A 26,020-nucleotide genomic window follows, 5' to 3' on the forward strand; every position below is an offset into this window, starting at 1 on the left:
AAAGCCTAGTAGACAACTCGATGACCTTTACAGAAGATTTGCAAAGTGTAGTAACCAGTTGGAATTGTTTTTTATTAATACTTGTTCTTTACTTAGTCCCCAGAGCGTTTACCCCACCAGGGTTGCAGCTGAAAGAATAAGGCTAAAACAGTCTTAAACACCACAAGCAACACATGAATTTGATGGAAAATGCAATCACGATGACAGTCAGATCCACCTGTGGCTTATCGATGGGGGCAAGGTTTGCCAGGTTTCCTTTGTGGTTATGGCTGCACCAATAGACACAAACGCTGGATGGAAAAAAAAAATAGCGCAGTGGAACATTATTTTCTCGTGGCACTTCTGGGCTGCAGAAAAGTTAGCAAGAGTGCACTTGATATCCACGGGCTTGGAGTTTGCTCTAGTGTGATATATGCAGCTCTACACCGTCCATGTTTGTGATGGATCATCTGGTGCCAGCACTCACCATTTTCTGTACCATTTAACACTAATTCAGGCTAATTGCACAGCCCTCGGGTCTCTTCACACGCTAGTTTGTTTCAGAAAATTCCAGTAAAGTTTGTTGCTGACCTGCCTACATTTCCTCAACTAATACCTTTGACAGCGCCACAGTCTGGGGGCCCATGGGAAATCTCAAAATTGTATCATAATTAAATAAAGCATTGACTTCGTTCGGAGACAATTATCATATTGAGATTTGTATTATTATTAAATTATATAGGCAAAAGCCCATTAGGGCTATGCTAGCAGCTTTCTGAATCAAAATGACAACATAGTAACAAAGACTATGTTGTTACTAAAAGCTAAAAAGCTTTTTATTCAGACTCAAAAGCAGAGGATGACTGGTTTTCTTGCAATTCTTTTGGAGCGCATAAAATACCTTTCATCCAATTACCGGAAACATTTCCGTTACAGGCAGCACAGGTGTTAACCTCTGGATGGCAAGGGTCATTCCAAGATGTTTAAAATGTAGTGACTCATAGGTTAACCTGAAACGGTCAGGGTGGGGCCCATGGGAAATCAGAAAATTCAATCAGAAATGAATAAAGCACTGAAAATAGGCTTAGAATACAGTGGGCATGATTTATAGGCCTTTGTGCATTACCATGTGCCCTAATACAAATGGCATTATACGAAGAATGGCACGGAAAGAGAATCTGGATGCTTTAGTTATTTATTTATTTCTATTGAATAAATGTTTTGCATGGTGGTGAAAGACGTATGCAGGTGCCTGCAGAACTCTTCCAGCTCAACATATACACTTTAGATTTAAAATGTCAACTGTAAGAGTTAGATTCTGCCTCTAGAGGAATTTTAAAGAGATGTTTGTGAAACAAGATTTTGATCTGTGTGTGAATATATATATATATATATATATATATATATATATATATTTTTTTTTTTTTTTTTTTTAGACCCACTATAGAGTTTCATTCAAAAATGGTAAAGCTAAGCGTGCTTTTGTGGAAGATTGCTTTGTCAGATTTCATACAACATTAGACAGCTTGCCGTAATCTGAGAGACAACACTGAATTTATTGTCATTATAGGTTTGACCTCATTATGTTGTTTTCCCCATTTGCCGTGGATTGTGACATTGTTTATTACAACTTCTTTATGGGTTAAAATATTTATTTACCCAGTCTTTTTGCTAATCCTCTCTAAAATGTCATGAAACTAACGGAACCCCTGCTGGGAGCGTCTACTGTCACACCACTATGGGGACTTCTCTGACTTTTTGCTTAGCTGGCTTTAGCAAACACCAAAAGTATTTGCTGTATTTATACATTTAAGCTTTATTTATTTATTTTTATCCTCAGTTGCAAAGGGCTTGGTGTGGATCTTAATATTTAAGTACTGCTATTCTCAGGCAGACTGCCATCCGTAAACAAGATGCTGAAGCATCCATTCCCTGTAAGCTCCACAATAAATTACAGGGGGTGTTATTTATGTGTGTGTTATTTACATAACACACACATAAAAACATCCCCCATATATTGTTGGATATGTGTGTTAATACGGTGAATACCGACTTCATACCACATAGGCATGTTTATCTGAATTAAACATATCTTGTTTTGACAGTTGACCAGAATGCGATTATCTTATTCCTGGGTCTTTGAGCGATAGCCTAAAATGATTAAATTACACTCAATCTCTGTCTAGCTCCTAATGATGGCAGCTATGACTGAGAGAACCAAACAGAGACAGCTTTTTGTGTGCCTTGTTGCTGCGCTTGGAACTTAATGAAGGAATAATAAAAAACTACTTTCAGTTTCTCCTGTTGTTACTCCAGAGCAACAAAAGGCGGCTGGTGTGCAGCCTTTTTAGAGGTCATTTTCATGCTGTGCCTCCACACGAGTCAGACACAGATTTATAACATGGACACACAGATGCAGTGAGACTGATAACGCCCATGTGCTTATGCTTATTGCGTTTTTGTCCAGCAATACATCTTTTCTGCAGCTCCATACAATGCCCGCAAATAAACCCAGGGTACTAACTACAACACGACCATGGCAGAAATTTGAATCCGTGGCTAGGAAGCTCTCTTGCAGCTGTCATCACTGAGAGGCTATTATAAGTTACACAGGCTCATACTTTGTTTTGTATTCAGGATGCCGCTGTCCTCAGACCACCTTTTATTCTACACCAATTTAGCGCGACCAGCAACCCGAGGGGAGTGTCAGCAAAGAGAAATTCAGCTCTGTTCTTTTCTAGTTTAGCTTGTGAAGAAGCCTAGAGATGCAAAGCCCACTCCACGGCTAAAAAAAAGGACTGTGTCTTGTCACAAACACTAGGATCACATCGCACTCTGAAATTTTTTTTTCTACACTTCTATCCATGGGGCCAAATTCGTAACATGTCACTATGAATTTTAAGATGAATATCTCCAAAACTCCAGGCTCAGTCTCAACTGCTTCTACTTCTTCCTCGTACTGAAAAAAGCAAACTCACTTTGAATTGAAATTTCCTTAAAAAAAAATCAACGAATTAATTAATTAAAATAATAGTAATAATAATAATGATGTTAGGTTTTTACTTGATAGTTTAAATTAAAGACTAAATTCATACGACAGGAGTCGCCTCAAGGCATTTTGTGATGTAAATTAGAGAGCCTACAAAAATACAACAATAATACACAGGCTTCAGTTACTATACAGTGCAATAGCTGGAGACTGTGATTCTGCTGTTGTGCCTTGTGAATGAGGAGACAGCTGAAACTAGCATCTATAACTTTATAAATCATGAAGGAACAGAAAAACGCAAAAATCACTGAAAAGACTGAGATTGAAGTTTTTATGCAGACATTCAGGAAATGGATGAAGAACTAAATATGTGAGTCTGTTAGTATGATAACATGCTGATTTTTGTCTGAAGCCTTGCTGTGCTTTGGCCTTTTGGAGCGGAAAGCGTTGCTGTAGACTCACTGTAGGGCCAAGTTCCCTAAATTGGTTGAAAAAGCATGTAAGCACAATTGCCAAATAGTGCTCATATGTCTGTGTGGGGGTTTTTTTTCCTAGTGAAAAAGAGCACAATTTTCTTTATTGTTGTTATTGTTGGCGCTATATAAATAAGAGTGAATTGAATTAAACACAGTTTATTTAAAAATCAAGTGAAAAAAATAGGACATGCTCATTTTCTGTGTTAAATATCAGCGCAATTAGTGCTAGCAATTAGCAGTAGCAATTAGCAATTAGCAGTAAATTGCATGTCGCAAACGTTAGTAAATCTATCAGAGCGCTTGATTTAAAAATTTTCTATTCTGAGAAAGGAAGGGGGTCAGTTGCAAAATTCTCTTAGTTGCCACCTCGTACACATAATATTATCACTGCACTGTCTTTGCAAACACTGACACTACTGTTTTATGCCAAAACCCACTTTGCACTGAGGCAGCGCTTTAGTAAATGTGACCCATAGCATGTAATAGACAAACTACAGAACATATTTACGTCCCATTTCTCACTGCCTTCCCTTTTCTGTTCTCTTTCCCCTCATCTCCAGTCCAGGTCAAGGGTGCCCCTTCAAACCCTTTATTGACCGGCCCTTCAAATTTACCTGTAAAATGGGCCCACTGGTGGGCCCATGGTCAATAAAGGGTTAAGCTTGGGTCTGCCTGAGGTTACTTCCTGTTGAAAGAGAGCTTTTCCTTCCCACCATTGCCTTGGCCCCAGTTTTCAGAGTTTTCTCTCTAACAGGGTCTTTATTTTACAGTATAAAGCACCTTGAGGCACTTGTGTTTGTTTTTTTGTGTTACATACATAAAACTGAATTGAACTGAAAGTGCAGAGTGTGCCTACACATCTTTTTGTTTCTCGGTAATCCTGGTTTTGGATCAGTAAACTTTTGTGCTGTGTTTAATCACTTAACCTCAGATACACAGGTCTCTTTAGAAACATTAAAAGCTACATTATTGCTTGAACCGAAGAGCACTCGAGGCAACATGAAGCTGCGCTAACAAGAGTCTGATTATCTTCGTTTTAACACAAGATGTGTTGTACTGAAATTATAAAGCAGGTGTGATTTCACGTGTATATAATGCATGTTTCATCTGTCAAATTAACACAGCTCTTTGCTTACCACTCAGGCTTGAAAGCAGTTTGTTGGAGGTACTTCAAATTGATTTTGAAGTTGAAGAATTGAGCAGCCCTCTCGACAGCCAGGTAATCATATGGAAGCTGGAGCTACCATCCACATCCAAAAACGGAGTCAAGACCGAAGGAGCCATGAGGATCTATACCACTCAGAGAGACTTTGTCGGCCTAGCTCCTCTCATAATGGTGAGTTAGCTGTCATCTCTCCTGTCACACCTAATCAGAGTAAAACACCAGGATCGATGTTGCCAACAGCAGAGTTTCCAATAATGCTAAGATTGCATCCTTTGAGCGTCGGTGCATGAAAATATCATAAAATGCACTTTGCTCTGATCTGTTCCTGTCTGGTTTGCATACACAGAAGGCTGGATATGCTTTGGACTGTTTAGTAAATGGCTTCTATTTTGAGCAGACTGTGACCTTGTGTTGTTGACTGTCAACTAGCTGATGTCTCCTCTGTGTTGTTCTGCTCTGTTCTAGCGTGCATTATGTGGTCATTCTCTCCTGCTAACAGCTGCTTCATGTGCTTCTATTTTGGTGCCGCAGGCCTCTTTTATTGTGCTACCTCTATTATTAACCCGTGATATAATCTCCTCTACTCAATGAGAAACATTATAGCACATTTAATTGCCGTGCTGAATCTGAGTTATCTGTCACCGGGGCCAGCTCCTAACTAAAACAGTGTTTTGAGAGATAACTTTCACATTTGTTCGACTACATATAATTGAAATATGTAATTTATACAAATAAAAGATAATTGCTATACTTTTAATGAAGGCTTTAGTAAGATTATGCAGGCTATATGCTTCATTTCCATCTTAAAGGTGCTGAAGTGCTCAAAGCTATGTGGAAAAGCTACAGTATCCCGATTTGTAAATTTGACATGGCTCATCTCGCTGGTGGATTAGAAGCTGACCTCAGGCCAAACAGGAGGAGATTTGATGGTTGGCTCAAGGGGACATTAGCGCTGACTGATCACTCTTGGCCTTGCTCCATGAACTTCAGCTAGTGCTGCTGCTCACTACTTCTATAGGAGGGGGGAGGAAAGAAAAAAGCTTCACTGATACTACCTTCACATCAGAGTTTTCAGTTGCACGTTTATTTATTTCTGCCTAATTTAAAGCGGTTTTACTCTCGAGGGGACAAGTTTCCATCTGCTTCATTTTCATACTTGGAGTGGCCAAATGTCTCTTTATATTTGATTTGTTCATTCACAGAACTGCACGGCACTTCAGCTTATAATATTCGATTAATTCAGCTTCATTTAAAGCAGTCTGTTTTCTGTTGTTTTTTTCTTTTTTTTCATAGAGAACGACACTTACCCATCTGCTTCATTTTCATGCTTTGATTATCCAAGGATTCCTACAAATAACTATCAATTTATTTTAACAAGGCACCTCACATTTATAGTGTTACGCAAATAGCCTTCATTTGTGGAATAAAGTGCTTTAGAGCTCACCTCTTAGTCACCTAACAGGTACTCAAAGACCAAGGGAAGCTATTGATCAAACAAGGCCCTAACCCAACCAATCTATGCCAAAAGACAATGAGACAAAAGGAGCCAGGAATCGAACCACCAACTCGTCCAGAAGCGGATGAGCGCTCTTATTTCCGTGACATTTATAATTAACAATGCACCGTGCATCGCAGGCAGGCTCTGTGTGTGATAAAGACTATTTTTAGTCCATGTTTCTGGGTATTTTCCCATGTGTGAAGTGATACAGCATCCCTTTGAGGGACATGCCTGTGCAGTAAAAAATCCAAGATTAGCTCTTACTTCTATGTGGTGACCGGGCCATCACCCAGCCTTAACTCTACTCCCCCACTTGCTTCCCAAAGGCGGATTGGCCTTCTTACCTCGCCACTGCTGCTGAGTCGCTGAGTCACGCTTCATCGCCCGTGTCTCCTGTCTACCTCCTCTAACTGCATCCCATGCCACTCTTATTAAAAAAATAAATAAATTAAAAATCTTTGTCACTGTGACACTAGCACTACCACGTAAACTCTAAAACTGAACTGGAATATGAAACTCATTTCTCTTTGCTCTCTCTGCAGGACACGGAGATTCTGAACACCGCTGTGCTGACGGGAAAGAAGGTGGTGATGCCTGTGAGGACGGTAGCTGTGGAGGAAGATGGAGTAGTCACGGATGTGTCTGATTACACAGACTGTAGCTCCACTGATGAAGACGTTCTCAAGGTAGGATTTGCACGTCCCCCTTATGACTTACTTTACAATGAACAAATTCCCCGTCCCTTTGGTTTTAAACGTTCCAAGAACAATGACAGAACAAAGGATGTGAACTTCAGTGGTATGTCCATCAACAACAATAAAGTGCTTCATATTTGGACCTTGCTTCCCTGTCCTAATGTTGAGAGGCATAAGAAAGTTGAGTAGTTTCTTTGTAATACTCATGGACAAGGTTAGTTTTATGTGTCAAGGGAAGGACAGCTGAACACAAAGACGTTGCTCCAAAGTCACTTTTACTCTCTCCCTCTTTTCCACATGGTAAAACAAACTATTAGTGAGACTTTGACAACATTTCCCATCAATCTCCCCGACAATGAACAGCTACTGTGCTAAATTGCTCACAACATGACCTCTCAATCTACCACTGTGCTTCCATCCCGCGACTTGTCCCTTTTATCCTGTATAAGTGAGCACGACTGACTGCAGAAATTGTTTATGGATGAAATTGAAAGTCAGGTGCCTAGCCTTCGAGGTCAAAGGCTCTTGATATATTTACCCAAGATTAAAAAAGAAATAGCCATGCAGTGGGCTCCAGTTCTCTGGCGCAATTGAATTTTGTAAGTTTATCCAACGGAAGCTGTCCCAGCTAATAAATAAATGCACTTGCAGTATGACGAGGTCACGGGCAGTAAGTGTACCTGTATCAAGCACAGATTTGTGCGGGTTATAGAAAAACAGAATTATGTGGAACAGTCAAGAGGACGACTGTGGACTAAAATATTCTTTTTCAACCTTGACTATAGCCATGTTGTATGTTTGCTGACCAGATAGCAGATTCAGTCACAAATATTCCCTTTAATCTTCTTAGTCTAACAGCTTGACTCAGATATATTTTCTCGTCTATTTTGCCTGAAGATCAAATCTGCTAGTGATAGATGGGGAAGGATTTATCTGGAATTTATAGCTCACGTGACCTGGAAAAAAAAACCCAAACAAAAAAAACAACTCCCTCTTTGGTGGAAGCGATTCCCAAATGTGTAGAAATGATACAGAGAAAAATATGGAAATAAGGTATGAAGGATTTACATCTGAGCATTTAACATTTTAACATTTTGATTTGGTCAGTTAAGTATCAGAGGGGGTTGTGAATCAGTTTCAGCTGCTTTGGTGCTATGCTGGTGCATTGGATTCTGGGCTCCTCCTGGTGTACAACATTATCCGGCCTCATGTGGTGACGTATGCGGGCAGTTCCTGGAGGACAAAGGAATAGATACTACTAACAAGCCCCCATGCTCGCTTGACCTAAATCCAACAGAACTCCTCTGGGACTTTATGTTTCTGTCCATCCAACACCACCAGATTGCACCTCAGACTGTCCACAACCTCAGTGACATCCTGGTCTAGATCTGGGAGGAGATTCCACAGGGCACCGTCTGCCATGTCAGGAACACGATGTTGTCAAGCATGCATACATGTATGTGGGGGCCACAGAAACTACTGAGTACCATTTTGAGCTGTTGCAATGAAAATTCAGCAAAATGGACTAGACTTCCGCATTATTTTTTCACTTTGAGTTTCAGGGTGCCTTTGAATCCAGCTCTTTGTAGGCTGATCATTTTGATTTGCATTTCGTTCCTAACACATTACCCAGTCTGTATCAGTATAGATATCCAGCATGATTTTTGTCCCATTGAGATCTGATGTGTTTTCAAAGTTTTCCTTTATTTTTGAGCACGTGTTATTAACCAGAACTTTTTATTAGGTGATACAGCAGTTTAACCAAAAAATTTACATGATATTACATGATATTTACTTGATATTTTAATTGTGCACATTCAGTAAAACTCTCTATGTGCATGTGCAGAGTTGTGTCACTGAAGCGCGCATTTCAGCATTTTTAATTTCTGCCTGTCTGTAATACTGTACCCAGTGATGAAAGCCAAATCCCATTTTAACATAAATATCTTTGCGATACCGAAAATGGTGAGGGATATTCTTGGACAAAGAATGAGATTATGACTGGAATGAGTTGGCGGATGGCACATTCAAAATGGCATTCCCTTTTAACTTATTCTTCGGAATATTATTTGAACACAGCAGACGGTGGAGGTCCTGGAAAGTGCTCCTCTAACACAGTAGAAAATTAGCAAATTGCCTTAAATCATGGCTGACCAGCTGACTTCCCACACACTGAATTAAATACATGAAGATTCAACACAAGTGCACTGAAAATAAATGAGCCCTTGTCTGTTGTTCTGTTTTTGCATGGAAATTTTTTCCCTGACATCTATTTGAAAGGTTTTGTGCCACTTCTTAGAAATACACTGTTAGGTATAAAAGCAGAAACTACATCCGAGTTAGCAGCAGGGCTGACATGATGAGTGATGGGGTTATTCTAAAGATGTTCCATATCCACGGGATGCAGTTCCGAGATGCAATGATGACACAGGATACTCTTAAAAAAAAAAACAACTAAAAATTGCACGACCCGGTGACAGCACATCTCGTACGTCTTGGGTCCACACCGCTTCGAGATGTAACTTATATATGTAGTCATCCTTTAGCCATCTGTCAATGTCAGTGTATTTCCTTTTATTCCCCTGGGTGTTTTCAGTCACTAGAGTTCAGTGATTTGTTAATTATTGTATTGGCCAAAGACGACCAAGTGAAACCTCCTGACGTGACGCAAAATGATGCTGAAGCAGCTGCCCAAACTTGCAAAGGTCACCTTTGAAATTCTGTTGTAATGAATGCACTTGGTTGTGAAGGACTGATGCTCAGCGTGGACTACATGATATTTCGATTAACATAAAACTGCAATGCTGCCTCTTCCCAACGCCTCACACCGGTGATCATCACAGTAGTTTATTAAAGCCAGCTGACATTACTGCGGTGACACATCCAGTGCAAAACTGCTTCACGGCTATTTGTTGTTGCAGGAATGGCCGATGTGTTAAAATGGTGACTTTCATGAGAATACTTGATTATTTTTTGTCATTGGTAGGAAGAATATCGCTTTCATTAGCAAGTTTAATCCCGAGTTTGATGTAGATTGTTTACATAATCATCTTAGACAAAAAACGATAAGATGCTCACGTGCCGGCGGACTGTTTCCATGTTATCGTTACCTCTCCAGGTGTCCGACAGGTGTGACTATGTTTTCGTAAATGGAAAAGAGGTTAAGGGGAAGATAAAGATGACGGTAAACTTCACCTACAGCTACCTGAGTGCTCAGCTCGAACTGAATGTGTGGATGCCCCGGCTTCCTCTCCAGATTGAGGTGTCAGACACAGAGCTGAGCCAGATCAAAAGCTGGAGGGTACCCATCCTCACCTCAAAAAGGTAGGAAACCACTAACAACACAAAATCCCTTTGCTTAATTTCTACAGTAGGTGTGATTTCCAGGGGCATTTTTTTTATTCATACAAATTTAAATCATATCTCTCCGAGGATTTAGAGGTTAGATTCCATTATGTAATGCACTGCAATAATTCAGTGTGATCCAATCAAATAAAGAGACAGACAGGGCTGAGTGATTGATATAGAGGTGAAAGCATGTACTGTTTGATAGGCCTGACCTGCCCGTATGTTTTTGTGCTCATGTCCCAGAACTGGCTGGAACAGTGATGAAGACGATCGGAAGGGGAAGGGCTGTATGCTGCAGTTTCAGCATGCCCTTGTGAGGGTGCTAACCCATTTCATGGCAGAGCAAGAAGACCCCCGGGATCCAAAGGCCTATTTCCTGGGGTCTGATTGGCAGGTGGATGTCACAAGGTTGGTTCGATACTTCATGAAGGTGGAGGACACTCGAGTGGCAAGGCTACAGGCAGGAAGAGTGCTGTCGGGGAAAGACTTTGGGACCACTGCCATCCAGGTAATAAACTGGAATACTCTTTGGATTAGTCTTGTGAGCCAGCTCTAACTTGCTGCCTTTTCACAGAGTAACTCTTTTTCTGAATTGAACCGTTTCTGTCTGAGGCAAAGAGTTAAAAATGAGATCAAATCTGAAGCAGCCTAAAAAAGGTGACTTTACCTGATGTTGACAGGTGTTTTCTCCACTATCTGATGCCATCTTGGCTAAAACAACTATCAGAGTTGTGGATGACAAAGTGACCATCACAGAGCTGGGGGTTCAGCTGGTTACAGGGCTCTCCATGACATTACAGCTCAGTGCAGGAAGCAACAGGGCCATACTGGCTACCACAACCACACAGGAGGTGCTACAGAGTCCCAAACAGGTAACATCCTTTATCATTTTTTAAATGTAAAGATTTTAGATTCAAAGATCAAAGTACAATCTTTTTACAATTTCTTTGTTCTCTTAGGAAGCTTTGGTCAGTGCCTGGATACAATTCAGTGATGGCAATCAGACACCTCTTGACATTTATGATCAATCCTTTTTCCGTGTGACGGTGACCTCTCTAGATCAGGGAGTGGTGTCGGTGCAGGGCACGCCACCAGCTGTGGCGGCAGAAGGAGAGGGCGAGGGAGTCTTGGTCAGAGTAGAGATGTCCATCTGTGAGGCCTGTCAGAAGTCCAAACGCAAAAGTACTTTTGCAGTAGGCAACGGCACCCTCAAGGTCAAATTTCAAGCGAACACTAAGCGATCAGATGGAATATTCGACAGCAGTACTGTTAGCAACAAGGAAACTGACTATGGGAACGATGGGGAAGAAGTGGAGCGTCAGAGGAAGCAGAGAAAGCCATCCCAGGATGCTTCACCACGCATGTCAAACTTAGACAGAGAAGAAAGCGCCATACAGAAGATCACGACCACTATTAAATCTACAGAAAGAACCCTGATAACCAGCGGTAGCCTCGGAGGAGTGGGTAAGACCAGTAATTCAGGAAGTCCTGGTAGTCCTACTACTGTGGCTAATGTCAGCCTAATGAGCAGCCCTGGTGAGAACAGCAAAGGATACGGGTCAGACAACATGATAGTGGAGGATATGAGCAGCGTTAGCTTCACCAGCACGGTGAAAGTTCCCAGGAATCTGGTAAACTCCAACAACTTCCCCACCAAGGTGGAGACCCCTGGGCAGGGGACGACAGAAATAGAAGTTGGTGGTGAAGAAGTTTTGGCAAACAGGCCTCTAACAGACTTAGAGATTGGCATGTATGCTTTGTTGGGTGTCTTTTGCCTGGCCATCCTGGTTTTTCTGGTAAACTGTGTCTCATATGTTGTTAAGTTCAGGCACAAGAAACCGCCCTCTCACGGCCAGGAATCCACAGGCCACAGGCACGACTGGGTATGGCTGGGCACAGATGCTGAGCTGGTGATGAGCGTGCCGGGCAGCCCGGTCCAGCAAGACTCCCAAACTACAACCACTGTGATAGACATTGGGCCTGATAAGACTGGCTCTCTTTCCAGGAGGCCCAGTTGTCTGGCCTCCGTCACAGATTCTCCCCTCAGTTGCGTAGGCTCCCTCAGAGGCAAACCGATGCCCACAGAGTCCCTCCACTCGCCCACCAGCAAGAGAAAGAGAGTCCAGTTCACAACCTTCTCCACACTAGAGCGCCAGCATTCACCACATCTCCCACCCAGAGAGAACGGCCATGGCATCCATTGGGTTGGAAAGGAGGACAGCTGTGGGGAGGAACCTCAAGTGCCCATCACAGAGCCTGGGGACCAGTTATAATAGAGAACCTGATCAGACCTCACATGTACAGCAGATGTGGCTTTGATCACCTCAATGCCTTTGTCAACTCTGAAAACTCTCGAGAATTTATGATTTTGGAATTGCCCTCCTCTACATTTCATTACCTATCAAGGCCTTTTACATGTACTGTATATTATTGTTAATATTGGAGAGTTAGATGTGTGTGATCGTGTTTGAGACGGCCAATTCAGACGGACTCCCTTTTCACACAAAGCCACCAAATATTAAAGCTGCATGTGGATATCTACTTCTAAATTGTTGCACTCACACGCTGATGCATACAGTACAAAGACACCCAGAGAAAGTGTCTCCAAATTGAAAATATATCCTATATCAGCATAATCTGACACTGATTTCAGTAGACATATGGCTTTGATTAAAATAATAAGAACCAAAAGGAGTGTTTTCTATTATGCAGCATAAAAGATGTATTTGTAATTTTAAGTTGGGTTAATTTTCAGTTGCTTTTTTAACATTAAAACAGACTGATCTTCAATATTGCCTATTAATTGATTTTCTATGTTAAGCACCAGCCACTTGAGTTGGTCATCTACTGCAGTTTTTTCTTTGCTTAATTCAGAGATTAAGATTATCTCCATCTGCAGTACTTTACATTCGAAACGTAGCTCTGTTTCGGGACCCCTCACAGATTTCTACGTGGATATGTGGACAGCATGAGGTGGGGAGAGCAGCATCGAGACCCAACACAGAAAAAACACATCAGGAAGAAGAAAGACACACAGGAGCTGGGGTGAAGGTCATTTGCAAAGCGACTTGAAGGTGTGCAGCAAGCAGCTTAAACAGTGCTTCCTATATGGGATTTGTCAATTGGCTGTATAGAAGACCATCAACTGAGCAGACAGCTGAAGTAGGCTAGCGCTGGGACTCACTGCCATGCTGGGATCGTGGCCGAGCTCGTCTTTGTGGCCTGCCTGAACTAATGCAGTCCTTGATTTGATAGGTTTTTGTTACGGTGCTTACGCTGGTGCAGTACGATATCATAATCAACCTTTGTAACAGCAAACAAAAGGACTTTTGTGCCATTCTATCCTTTAAACAAAGTTATACTGGTTCATTCTCTTTGTGTAACACAGTTATTTCAGCATAAAAAACAGAAAGGGGTAGCATAACCTGGAAAAATCTTGGACTTCATTTGGAAAAGTCTGATAAAGAGAAACGTGATAATTTTTTAGATCGATAACCATTTAATATGCAGAATGAATAATCACAGTATCCATGCCTTTATCATAATTAAACCATAAATAAGAGTCCATCATAAATGTCATATGTCTTTGGTTTAAAGCACTCTTCGTCATAATTTTCAGTCAGGTAGTAGAGATAAAACCGCATTGTTATGCAAACAAGCATAATTATACCTGTGCAACAAAGAGAGACTAGTGTCGCGCTCTTCTTCTCTCCTGCTGAAGCCCCTGAGAAAGTTTACAGATTGCAGTTTAATGTGCTCAGTGCAAAGTGTCCACCAGTCGCTGGTAAGTTTCTCTCTCCTGTTTCACGCCGTGACGCTCTTCCACGTAGAGTTTTCCATTCCTCAACACTCTCTCTCTCAGCTCGTGATCTGACAACAGCCTCTGAGATTGATGCACAAATTCCTGGCAAGGATAAAGGCAAAATTAGTCTCATTCATTGCCAAATGCCACTTGAAGCTTGCCAGTGAAGGTGCCTGGAGATATTTTTTAAAGCATAAACGATAATCCAAAGCACAAGAACAGAACTCAGATAGAAGCCTGTGCACTGATTAGCAAATACTTCAAAAGTGTCTTTACATAGCCAAAGGATGGAGATATTTGTGGCTCCATATCTAAATATGGATGCCCAACAGACCCCCTTTTTCTATCCTAATAGCTGCCACCTCTCATTTGCTTATGTAAAAAGAGAAAAACAAACAAAGTGATACAGTTAGAAAAAAAAGATACTGTAGAACCAGTCGTGTTGGGAACATGGCGAAGAAAAGACAAGGATAAAAGAGCAACAGTATAAAAAAAGGGAGTAATAACACCATCACGTATTCATAGAAATGAGGTCCATCAACTCAGCATTCAGAATCCTAGTTTGCTCATCTGCTGGCCCAGCAGCCTGTCAGAAGCCTCCAACAAAATGAAGTCAAAGTGCCTTGAAGTGTTCTTGCAACATGACAGCCAACATTCACTGCTGCACTGAGCCAATGGGCACACAAAGTTTTAGCCACTGCCAGTCAGCAGGCCATTTTGCTTTACTTCACTTCAAGTGATGTGATTATGTCTGGAGAGGCTCTTGGTGGGAAACAGTTCTTCTGTATGGACATATGAGGGCTATAAATCCTCACAGCAAAAGGATTAAAGCTCAACTTATGAGAGGCGCGCTTATATTCACTTCACTCTTGGTGCAAATTACAGAGCCCGACAGGACAGGCCATTTTTCCTCTTTAAAGCTCGTGAGTGCTTTTGTGTTTACTTTGCTCGACACATTTCTTAATACCCACACTCCTCATGTAATTCCATCTTGAAGAACAAGAAATACTGTCAGTGGAAAGAATAAGGAAAGACTTTAGCGTGCGTGAAAAGTCCTGCACGGGAGCTACTGCAAAGGCGGCTCAAAGACTAGCACTCTCTGCCCGTCGGTCCTGGCCGAGGTCCTTGTTTATCCGGTCCAAGTTGCTGCAACCATCTGTGTGAGCTTCCTACCAGCAGCTCAGTGGAGCACACGTGCAGGGAGGAATTATCCCCACCATTACAACAACATCACGCTACAGCATGATCTTGACAATACAACGCTTAAACCCTGCCAATTGGCCTTATCCTTTGTTATCTCCCATTGCATTAAACCTCATTGAATATCAGACTGAGCAGTTCTCATGGGGGATTACTTACTTTCCACCTTACTGCTAATTGTTGCATCACTATGCGGTAGTATAGTATCTTTGTTCTCTCCCTAAAGGGTGCACTTCTTTTGATTCTAATCCAAGCACCTGAGGAAACATAAAATAAAATATGACACAAGGAGGGGCCTTTTGTTATATTTTACCTGCTCAGATTGGACTCGTGATAAAACCACTACAAAGTTTACAAAATGATGTCAAAAGTTTCTGATTAAAACTGTGAGACTTGTTATTTTATCCAGTTATGCAAGGAGAGGACATCAAACCCTCCAGTTGTTCTCAGTCAGTGTGTCGGTACTACTTAATGCGGTTGTGTACTTTTCTGGTCAGCTGAGGTAAAAGGAGTCCCTGTAGCCCTGGCAACAGTTTATCCTCTCTGTAGTCCATAAACACAGTCATTATGTGTATGGACTACAGCGCTTAGCTTAACTACAGAGCTGGTCAGCCAATATATACCTGAGGAGAAGAATACAGAAGGCCGGTGACCTCATGCTGCACCACAGCTGCGTTTCCTGGAATGTTTCTAGCCAGCACAGGTACCCCGAGATCAATGGCCTGGTGAAGACAGAAAGCATAAGTAAAAGGCAAAAGTTTCTTGTTTATCCTGTCATTGTTAAGAAGCAGTCACTCGAGCATTTCGGATGGTGTACAGCGCCGCCATTCTGTGCTTCGGTTCACTTAAAGAATTAACAATCTGTGCAAGCTAATACCTTGTTAAGTGAAACATGCTAACAAACTAATAACACTTTAAGCCTACTGTGGATTGTCTTAATTGCCTGTGTTTAAAAAAGATTAAGAGGATTTGCTCACTCAAGAATGGGAAGATTGGAGTCAAGCAATTAATTTGGGTAATTGTCCCAGAAGTGTCCAGATAGCATTGTAGCTGAACAACAAACAGTGCAGAAGATTCACGTGGTTTAGATTAAAAAGCAAAAGCTCCTCTGTAAGATGCCTTGATAGATCAAACTACCATTACCAAACTGTTATTCTTGTCAATGTTGGAACATCGTGCTGCCCTGCCGTCCAATTACCCACCATCCTCAAAGATGTTTACCTCCAAGATGGCTGCTGACATGCCCTCTGAAACAGAGCTGTTGACCACAGCGAAGCACCTTTTCATGGCAGCATGAAGCTCCTGTTGGCACCTCTCCTGGGCCAAGAACACCCCTGCTGTTCTGTAAAAGCAGTGGCAAAACTCAGTTCTGTGTGACTCAGGGCTCACAGAGGCGTGAATGATGCTGAACAGCAGTGACAAGCTCAGGCAAGGAAACACAGCTGCACTGTTTGTGACATGAACGGAGCATCCAGGTAAAGTCTTAAGCAGAGAGGGCAGCTTCCTGCCGCAAAAATCTCTGTTGTGGTGAAGCCCTGTGGCGAAAAACTGAAAGATCGGCGGAGACTTGAGTGTGGGAGGACAGATAATAAAAAGAGGACCTTGGCGCTCAGCTCTATTTTGCATTCTGTTCACATTATGTTACGATACATGTGAGCTGCGTTTGTTTTTCAATGCACCGCATGAAAGAAGCACAAAGGCAGGCAAGTCTGAAAAGATGGAACATCACAGCAATTAAACAGACAAAACTGACGGTTTGAACACAAAGAAAGCTGAAGGCCTACCTTTTAACAACCGTTTCTACTTCAGCAGAAAGAACGGGATCAATCTGAAAAACAAGAGGCAAAACAAAAATGACCGAAACATGTGCAACAAAATTTCTGTTTTTCTTTTTTATTAAGGATACCTGCAATATCCTAATTACTGGGATATAAAATATCGAATGACACAATTAAGAACTTCTAACAGGAGAAAATCATTCTCAGGAAAATCCTGCATTTTCAGAGATTGGGGTCAGGGTGGGCAATCTGATTAATTGCAATGTGGGATTTATGTGCATTAGCCTGTCCACAGAAAAGTCAAAGCATAGCAATGTGGGTCAAAGATCCTACTAAGCAAGCTGCTACATTTTTCTCATTTTATTTTATAGCTCACAAAATGGCTTCATGAAATTATTTTTTAAGATGTATTAAAAAAGAAATGCAGTTTTGCATCCTGGAGCGATCTGGGATTCTGCAGGAATTATAAAATAGCAGGGGTCGGATCAAGATGATGAAGATACTGGCAAAAATACACGGTTTAAGCCCAACCGGCGCTGTCTTATAGTGAGCCCAAAAACAAACAAACAACAAAGCTACGTCATATGGCGAAAGCTTCAGTGTTCCTGTTCATTCTAATAAATCTGTCATACCTTTACTGATGTTTGAGAGAGATATAATTAGATTTCATTTTTGCTCTCAGCAAATAAATAAGGTGAAAGCCTGCTATCGTTACGGGAGATAACGTTCCCTTTTTGGAATTGTCCAGATTTATTTTACTCTGTAATTTACAGCCCATTTACAGAGAAGTCAGATGTGTCATCGCTGACAAACTGACCTGAATTTTCCTCTTAATCACAGATGCTGCAAAGCCACAGCGCTGAATGAAGTAGCGATACTGATTTCTGTGATGTCAAGACAGCCTGAGCGAGGGATGTCTCATTCCACCTCCTCTTCGCATTTTTTAGATCTTTTTCCTTCACTTCGTTTAATCTGTTCAACACTGTTCCACAAAAAATATATAATCCTTAAATTAACACAGCTGAAATCTGGCTGTCACACGAAAACATTTTTAGTATAAAATTAATATCTTTCCATTTCTTGAACAAACATGCCTGTGATTCAGACGTGTCACGATGAATCACATGTTTCTGCTTCGACTGAACCGTTTCATCAAACAGCAGCAGCAGCAAAGCCTCGTGAAAAAAGCAAGAAGCGGCAGTAAGACGGTGCATACAAGCCCGTGGCCATGCCTAATTGAGTTGGTTCTGTGCAAAGCTAAAGCAGAACGTACCTTTTGCCTGAGACCACTGTTTGAAAGAAAGAACAGATGCTAAAGTACTGTACATTGATGCCGTATCAAAGTCGGGTGGGGGGGAGAAGAGAAGATGAAGACATGCAAACAGAAAACAATGGGTGAGAGAAAAACAAAGAACCGAGGCTGCTGCTGTTCTCTGGGATATGACAAGAATTTTAACATAAAACTGCAACCTGATATTTTTTTTAAAAGAAAAAAAATTTAACATAAATGAATAAAAAAACTAATTTGATTGTGTGACTGACTAGTTGATTGATGCACGAGGTTATTCACGACAGGGTTTGAGAGTTCAATTGCTATTTTCCACTTATTTATTTGCACTGTTTGACATGAAGACACACAGCTTGTACCTGAGCACTTAATGTTTTCAGGGAGACACACAGCACAGAAACATGATAACATGTGACAGGGTGGCAAAACCTGTAACTTGTGCTCCCCGTACACGTGCAGATACATATTATGAGGATTAAAATGAGTTTGCTCCACTCCCACACAGGTCATTAGTAAAAGCCAAGTAATGTCAAGCAGGTAATGCCAAACCCCCCCCCCAAAAAAAGAAACAAAACAACTCAACCACCACTATAGCTGACCCCTTCCCCAGTATTCAGAAGACATTTCCTTCCAGCACTGTCCGTTAATTCCAGCATAACAACTAAAGCCTGTATGTCTGCTCTATCCAATTAGAGGCTGCCTCAATTCCCGGGGGATGTTTCTAGGTAATTTCAGCAGTACACAGAGTGACAGTACGGAGGCACATGGCAGAAAAGGGAAAAAACAAAAACAAAAGCATACACACAAAGAAACAAACAAAACAAAACTGGTGCATAAGGACTGTTTACTTACCTTGGGTCCAATAATGACTAACACATTCAGCAGATTTTCACAATGCCACTCTGAAAAACATTAAATATAACTGGTGATGTAAAAAACAATACTGCAGTTTGTTTTTGTGTGTGTTTTTTTAAATGAGCAAGTTGTCAAAAGAAGTGAGGCTGTTCTTGCACAGATTCCCACAAGCTTGTTTAATGCACGACACTCGTGGACAGTATGTGTTAATTCCAAGAACGTGCATGTGAAACTTGAACCGTGTAGCTCTCCTCAACATTAATATACAATGTTGACGCCCTCTAGTGATGTCTCATCACAATAACTGTGTGCTGTGAAAGTCACAGTATATATGGGGGGTTGAAAAAGAAACCACTCGTGTTAATTAGAGGCAAAATATTAGGTACCTAATAAGACATACAGGATATCCACCAAAGAAAGAAAAACCATAAAAACCATGAAGGCAAGACCTGACAAAATTAGAACGAGCTGCCCCGCTGCACTGTACAAACACTTTTTCATGCAGCTTACATAATCATATTTACTGGTATGTATTTCTAGTTTCAATAACGGGTTGGGTCTGAGTGCTGATCTCGTCGCCACTTCATGTTATACACATGCATTTCATAGCAAGCACAATGAAATGAATTCAACAATATAACATAATGAATAAAATCACAGCATACTTGAAAAAACCTCCACCAAATAGAGGGGGTCTTTGACTCTTCTGAGGCCACAGACCAATAGGAAGACACGCAGCTCATCCACATGCTCAGTCCTCACACCTGGAGAGAAGCCAGACAAATAGAAAGACAGCGCCACAATATCAAAACACTGCATAATGAACATCCCAAGTACATCAGCAGATAATGAAAGCAATACATCAACCAAGGTCACGAAGAAAATAAGACAGCGGTGACTAATGTGCTCACACAATTCTCTGATCAGGAGGGAAATAGTCTGCTGAAAACACTGGAAGGTCGCACCCTAATCAGTGTGTAATGCAGCATCATAACTACACACTTTGAATATTTGGGTGACAATTTGCTCACTGATCAGCTCTAATTAAATAAAAAAATTAGCCGGGCCAATATCGAGCTGACATCAAACATCTGAAGAATTAGGCTTTAACTGCAATGCTGTGGAATCTGCTCCTCTCAAATATCATCCGGCTATCACATTCAATCCAGAGATTATCAAAAACTGGCAGGCACACAAACGTGCACAATGCCAGCAGCTACTCTCGTGCACCTGACCTGGCAAAGACAGCAGCTAAAAGTCCTGACCCTATTACACAACCCCATCATAAAGGCAACACACGACCTAGCCTGTAAGTCTCAGACCTCACATTAGTCAACAAACCTTTCACTTCAAAAGTACAACTACACTGTACTCGCCTTCGAGTCGAGGCGAACCAAAATTACTGTCACAACTGCGTGGTATGTAATGGATGACAGTGGAAATAACAGAAGAATATACTATATTGTTACACAGCTACTCTTAGTCTGGGGCATTCACATATACAACTAAATTCATTTTTTGTTTTCATATAGCACCAAATCATAATAGCAATCACCGCAAGGCACAAGATATAGATCCTATAATAATACAGATAAAACCCCATCAATCAGGTGACCCCCTATGAGAAGGAGACAATGGGGAGGAAAAACTCCCTTTTAACAGGAAGAAACATCTGGCCGAACCAGAGAAACAGGGAGGGGCACCCATCTGCTGCGGGAAAGGTCAGAGATTCATACTAACCCATGATTAATGGTTGTTAATAGTGATGTATAAACACATAGATAGTAAAAGAGGTCCCCAGCAGCCTAGACCTATTGCAGCACATTTAAGGGACGGTTCAGGGTCACCTGATCCAGCCTTAACTATAAGCTTTATAGAAAAGGAACGTAGTATACAACATCAGTAATCAATAGCACTTAAATAACATTACTGAAAATGTTACAACAAAGCAGTACAAGCACAGTACAACAAAAGTGAGTACTAATTGAGAGACACACAAGCCTGTAATGACTGATCTGTGATTTCCTGTTATTCCTGTTAACTGCATGAAGTCTGTCATGCATGGGGAACTGAAAAATGTGACTGTGAGATGGCACAAAGGTGTGAAATGACACACTAAGACTGGTGACTAATGATCGTCCTAATATGCCGTCATGCACTGAGCAGTGCTTGTGCAGTTATCTACTTGCATAGCGACAGACTTGGCACTGGGGTTATTTATTAATGTAGACCAGACCATATTGGAAAGATGCCATTTATACATGACAACACAAATGCCAAGAGTTACACCAAAATCCTGGCGAGTATTTCTATCGTTCATCTGTTTGAACAGGACTGTAGAGAAACAGATCCCCTCGAAAAAAAAATTAAAAAAGCTGAACACACACAAAAAACTCAAATAAGTTTGAGAATTGAGTATTTGTCATAAAAATCAAAGTTAGAAATACAAAATGCTGAAAATGTTTGCCCTTGTGCAAAATTAAAGTAATACAGCTAGATTTTGCAATGATTTAAGCGATAGCACTAGGATGTACCTACTTCTTTTTTTTGGTGTCCCGTTTGGATCTTTAGCCATCAGAATTGTTGTCTTAAGGCCAAGAAAGATGCCAAGCGGATTTATTTTACCAAGTGGATCATCATGGCCTTGCCATATTGGTCCATTTGATTGACCTTTATTAAAATTATGAATTTATTTTATTTTCAGTTGCTACAAACGGGACAGACATGACTGGGGGATAGGACAGGGAGAAAGAATGAAAGAAAGAGAGGGAGAGAAAGAAAACCAAAGGGGAGAAGAGACGGTGAGAAGGGGGGAAGAAAGAAAAAAACAAACAAACAAAACACCTGGGTCACCTGTATGGAGAAAAAAAACAGAAGAGAAAGCAAACAACAAAGAGCAACATAATAAAAAAAACAGCACCATCACAATAAACTAGCTAGCAGTAGATATCAGTAGATACTAAATAATAAACGATATTGTGCAGCACGCAAGATAGACAGCGCACAATGTGCTTTGAGGCAGCAGCCAAGAAAGCTGTAGTCCGCGTCTGTGAATACCCGTGTGTACACCTGTGTGTATACCTGTGTGGATCAGCATGCTTGCATTCCAAAGGTTTCTCCATGTAACGATCTGCTAGGGAGTGTGGGGAGCCACAGCCCCGTCCTCCAGGGTATGAAGCAGGTATGGAGGAGATCAAAACTCCAGACATCCAGAGGCCCCCAGAACACAAGAGACCAAGGAAGACCAACAGAGGGGCAGCCGCACCACTGTCCCAGTAAGAGCTGAGGAGAGTCCCAGATGAGGGCTCACTCAGCAGCCGCGGAGCAGAAGCCAGGGGGAGTTGCAGTGACGCGCCCGTGAGCTCCGCCGGCCGCCAGCTGTGCCTGAGTGACCAAGCCCCAGGCCGAGAGGCCGGGGGCACCCCACCTCCGAAGTGGCCCGAGCGAGCCCCAGGCTCCAGGCCCCGATAAGCGGCCGCCAAGGAGTGAGCCGGTGTGTACCTGGACGCCCATCCCCAGACACAAAGAACCACCAACGCACCGACACCTGAGGGAGTCCGCCACTGGCAGGGGAAGTGGTGGTGGGTGGAGATAGGCCTCCAAACCTTGGAGGGCCTGAGATGTACCTACTTCTACTGTATATATAGTCAAACCCAGGAAGTAGTGGTAACAGTTGGAACAAAGCTGTTCCAAAATTAAACCTGAACTAACATTATGGACTTTTCCTCAGTGTTTCCATCAGTGCTAGGTACTTCTTGGATGTCCTTGCTAGACTTTGTATTGTGTTCAAGGATTGTTTCCTGTTTTAGTCTGTTTATTGACTAGAATAAAACAAAATGAACAACATTCTTGACAGAACAAAATGGAGCTCAAGGACGACTCAAACTCGTGAGTTTACACTTTCAAATCATTTTTTAGCTTACTGAGGTAACTGACGTCACACTCTGTTGTCTCGATGCATGCTCAATCATGCAGGTTACTAAATCCCAGAAAGTTGATTCTGTTCATCTGCACGTAACGCTTTCAGTACATTTCATCACTCACACAAATGACTTCTTCAGTGACTTCAGCTAACTGCAGTTTCCCCAACTATAAGACAGGCAGGGAGGTCCGTCCTCCTCTGAACTGAGGAGAGGGCTTACCGATATATCTTTCACCATGTCACAATGCTGTGATTGTTGCTTTTCCTAACTCTATGTTAATGGTACTGATCAATTGTCACGATAACGCCAAGTAAATGATTATAAAAAAGCCCATTGTTAGTCTGTGGAGCTAGTTTCAGTCACTATGCACTGTTTATAAATTTGGGGAAACCTGCAGTCAGCTGAGACTGTAGATGTCACTTGGATGAGTGAGTGAGTGATGAACCCACTGAAAACAAAACATCCAGATGAACAGAATCAGATTTCTGGCATCCATATCCAATTCTAGTCTGTGAGGAGAAGTGTCCGTCACAGCCACATACTAAGCAGATTACTGTTTAAAATACAACAAAGCTCCCTTTGTAAGCAACGATCTGACTGCAGAAACATCCATCCATCTATGGCTCCGTGTATGCACTGCGACCATAGCTGGACTGGCCATTGAGCATACCGGGCAATCGCCCGGTGGGCCGCTGGCGATTTTTTGTTTTTAATGGGCCGATCGATTTTCTTTTTTTTTTGGAAGGGTATAAATAATGAAAGGTGTTGGATTGGCCAATTGGTCATGATCGACTCTGGGCTGGACCAATTATAGCCGAGGAGGTCGGATGCACCCTCCCCCTTGTTTAGCAATCTCATAGACGAACTAAAGAAAATGGAGAACAAAAAAAGGAAAGGAGGTGCAGAAAAAATTAGGGCCAAAAAGAAACAAGCCCTTCAGGCAGACGCTGCCAAATGTGTAAAAATAACTGAATTGTTTGGCGGTAGCTATGGCATAGCTTCCACAGATTTAGCATCATCAGCAAGTGGTGGAGGCCAGCAGGTGGATAAGGGAAAGGGGAGGCAAGAGGAGGAGAGACCCGAGGCGGCCGCCGGTCATAGTGGCAGAGGAACTGAACTTCAGGTAAGAAGTTATGACCTGCTGTCTATCTGTGTCAGATATAAACCAAGTTTAGTTGTAGTTTGTTTTCGTTGTGCTGACTTTTTACAGTCGCTTAGAATAACTGGTACTGCGTACTAGCTAGCATGACGGAGTTTATATACTGCTGGGCGGGTGCTATGAAGTTACTGATAGTAAATTTTATTTTATGCTTAAGGTTAGTTTCTCAAACTCTTCAAAATCTTAACAAATTGTGCCAATCCTTACATGTTGCACCAGGCTGATTTATCATCAAAAGTGGAGAAGTCTGTGACAGAGGAGACAGAAGAGCAGCAGAGAGAGATGGAGCAAGAGAGAGAAATAAAAGAGCAGGAGAGAGCGATGGAGATAGAGAGATGACTTTATGTCATCCATGAGGGATGCATTTGACATATGTTTCACATATTATAGCCCAACAAGTTACTTATAGCAATTTAAATACGAGCAATCAGTTTTTGGCAAATACCGGAAATCAGTTTTTGGCAGACAATCACCTTTTGGGGCGATCGTGGCTCAAGAGTTGGGAGTTTGCCTTGTAATCGGAAGGTTGCCAGTTCGAGCCCCGGCTTGGACAGTCTCGGTCGTTGTGTCCTTGGGCAAGACACTTCACCCGTTGCCTACTGGTGGTGGTCAGAGGGCCCGGTGGCGCCAGTGTCCGGCAGCCTCGCCTCTGTCAGTGCGCCCCAGGGTGGCTGTGGCTACAATGTAGCTTGCCATCACGTGTGTGTGACTGGGTGGATGACAGGTTGTGTAAAGCGCTTTGGGGTCCTTAGGGACTAGAAAAGCGCTATACAAATACAGGCCATTTACTTTTGGCACAACACCGGCTATTGCAGTTAATAATACAACAGCTTCTTGCCATTTTTTGTGTTTCTTTTTATCGCTGTGTAACTGAGTTCAATTGAAAGCCTGCATGCACTAGTACCTCTTGCCACAAGTTCCCAGAATCCTTTGCGGTTTTACCCCTGAATGACGTCACATTTTTGGTGGGCCGGTCTCTAGTCAAAATGCCCGGGCCAATTTTTTGTCCCAGTCCAGCCCTGACTGCGACTAGCTTCAACCAAGGAGATGACCCTTCGAGGGGTATTTGTTCATCACGCATTTGATCTTAAAAAAAAAAAAAAGTGTTGGACAATGTCAAATTTTTAACTGACTGTTGCAACAAATTTAATGTTAAACATTCGTAAAAAATTACAATTTATCCTGAGAGGAATGCTAACATCTGTGTCAACCTTGTTGACGTTTGTGGCTTTGAATACATTCTCTACTTTAGAGGATAGAGGGGGAGTCAGAAGTCTGCCAAAATCATTAGGATGAGTAAGAGAACCCTGAATGTCTGCATTTTTTACCAATCCATCAAATAGACGTTGGCATATTTTCCAGCAGAAAGTGCAAATTTTGACCTGCTGGTTACACAAAAAGAATTCATAGATTATTAAAGTAGGTTTGATGCTCTGGGGACCATGACTATATACAAACAGCTGCGGGGAAATCTATCCAAAAGCTGAATGGACTGCCAAATGCAGAGCAGAAAGTCTCGTGAAAAGAAGATTTAGACTTTATCGACATTGATTTTTGAGCCTTTATGTCAGAGAAGACTGTGGTTTTATGCAAATTTAAAGCAAAGCTGGTACAATAGCAATACTTTAGGGGTTGAATTTGAAAGAATAAATAAAATTACATTACTTTCTGCCATCAGTGGTAAATAATGGTATAGTTGGCCACAGAAAATTGACAGAAAAATCATTTTTAATCCTTTAATCCTTATTGAAACAACCCAAAATGCAAAATCACTGCTGCTGCGAAAACCATTTTGGCAATGGTGTTACCAATTCAAGCCAAATCTTTAAAAAAATTTTTTACAAACTCTGCCCAAGTTTAAAGAA

General features: G+C 41.7%; 2 protein-coding genes across 2 annotated transcripts in view; one reads left to right on the forward strand and one right to left on the reverse strand.

Annotated features, from left to right (window-relative positions):
• Positions 1 to 13,635, forward strand: part of LOC146562207 (transmembrane protein 132D) — a 29,316-nt gene extending 15,681 nt beyond the window's left edge. Inside the window, exons 4-9 of the mRNA XM_085293771.1 lie at positions 4,588 to 4,780; positions 6,650 to 6,793; positions 9,921 to 10,126; positions 10,394 to 10,658; positions 10,831 to 11,022; positions 11,110 to 13,635. Coding sequence (XP_085149897.1) covers positions 4,588 to 4,780; positions 6,650 to 6,793; positions 9,921 to 10,126; positions 10,394 to 10,658; positions 10,831 to 11,022; positions 11,110 to 12,423 — 2,314 coding nt within the window. The 3' untranslated portion in view covers positions 12,424 to 13,635. The remainder of the gene's footprint in view (positions 1 to 4,587; positions 4,781 to 6,649; positions 6,794 to 9,920; positions 10,127 to 10,393; positions 10,659 to 10,830; positions 11,023 to 11,109) is intronic.
• Positions 13,636 to 13,660: 25 nt separating this feature from the next.
• Positions 13,661 to 26,020, reverse strand: part of glt1d1 (glycosyltransferase 1 domain containing 1) — a 36,223-nt gene continuing 23,863 nt past the window's right edge. The window contains exons 7-12 of the mRNA XM_085293774.1: positions 19,739 to 19,837; positions 19,071 to 19,120; positions 16,937 to 16,980; positions 16,374 to 16,494; positions 15,776 to 15,874; positions 13,661 to 14,054 (exon numbers count right to left, since the gene is read on the reverse strand). Coding sequence (XP_085149900.1) covers positions 13,908 to 14,054; positions 15,776 to 15,874; positions 16,374 to 16,494; positions 16,937 to 16,980; positions 19,071 to 19,120; positions 19,739 to 19,837 — 560 coding nt within the window. The 3' untranslated portion in view covers positions 13,661 to 13,907. The remainder of the gene's footprint in view (positions 14,055 to 15,775; positions 15,875 to 16,373; positions 16,495 to 16,936; positions 16,981 to 19,070; positions 19,121 to 19,738; positions 19,838 to 26,020) is intronic.

Source organism: Mchenga conophoros, linkage group LG12, assembly GCF_057382185.1.
Source record: "Mchenga conophoros isolate Kocher_MC1m ecotype Shallow Benthic linkage group LG12, M_conophoros_male_GT1.1, whole genome shotgun sequence".
Classification (NCBI taxonomy): Eukaryota; Metazoa; Chordata; class Actinopteri; order Cichliformes; family Cichlidae; genus Mchenga; species Mchenga conophoros.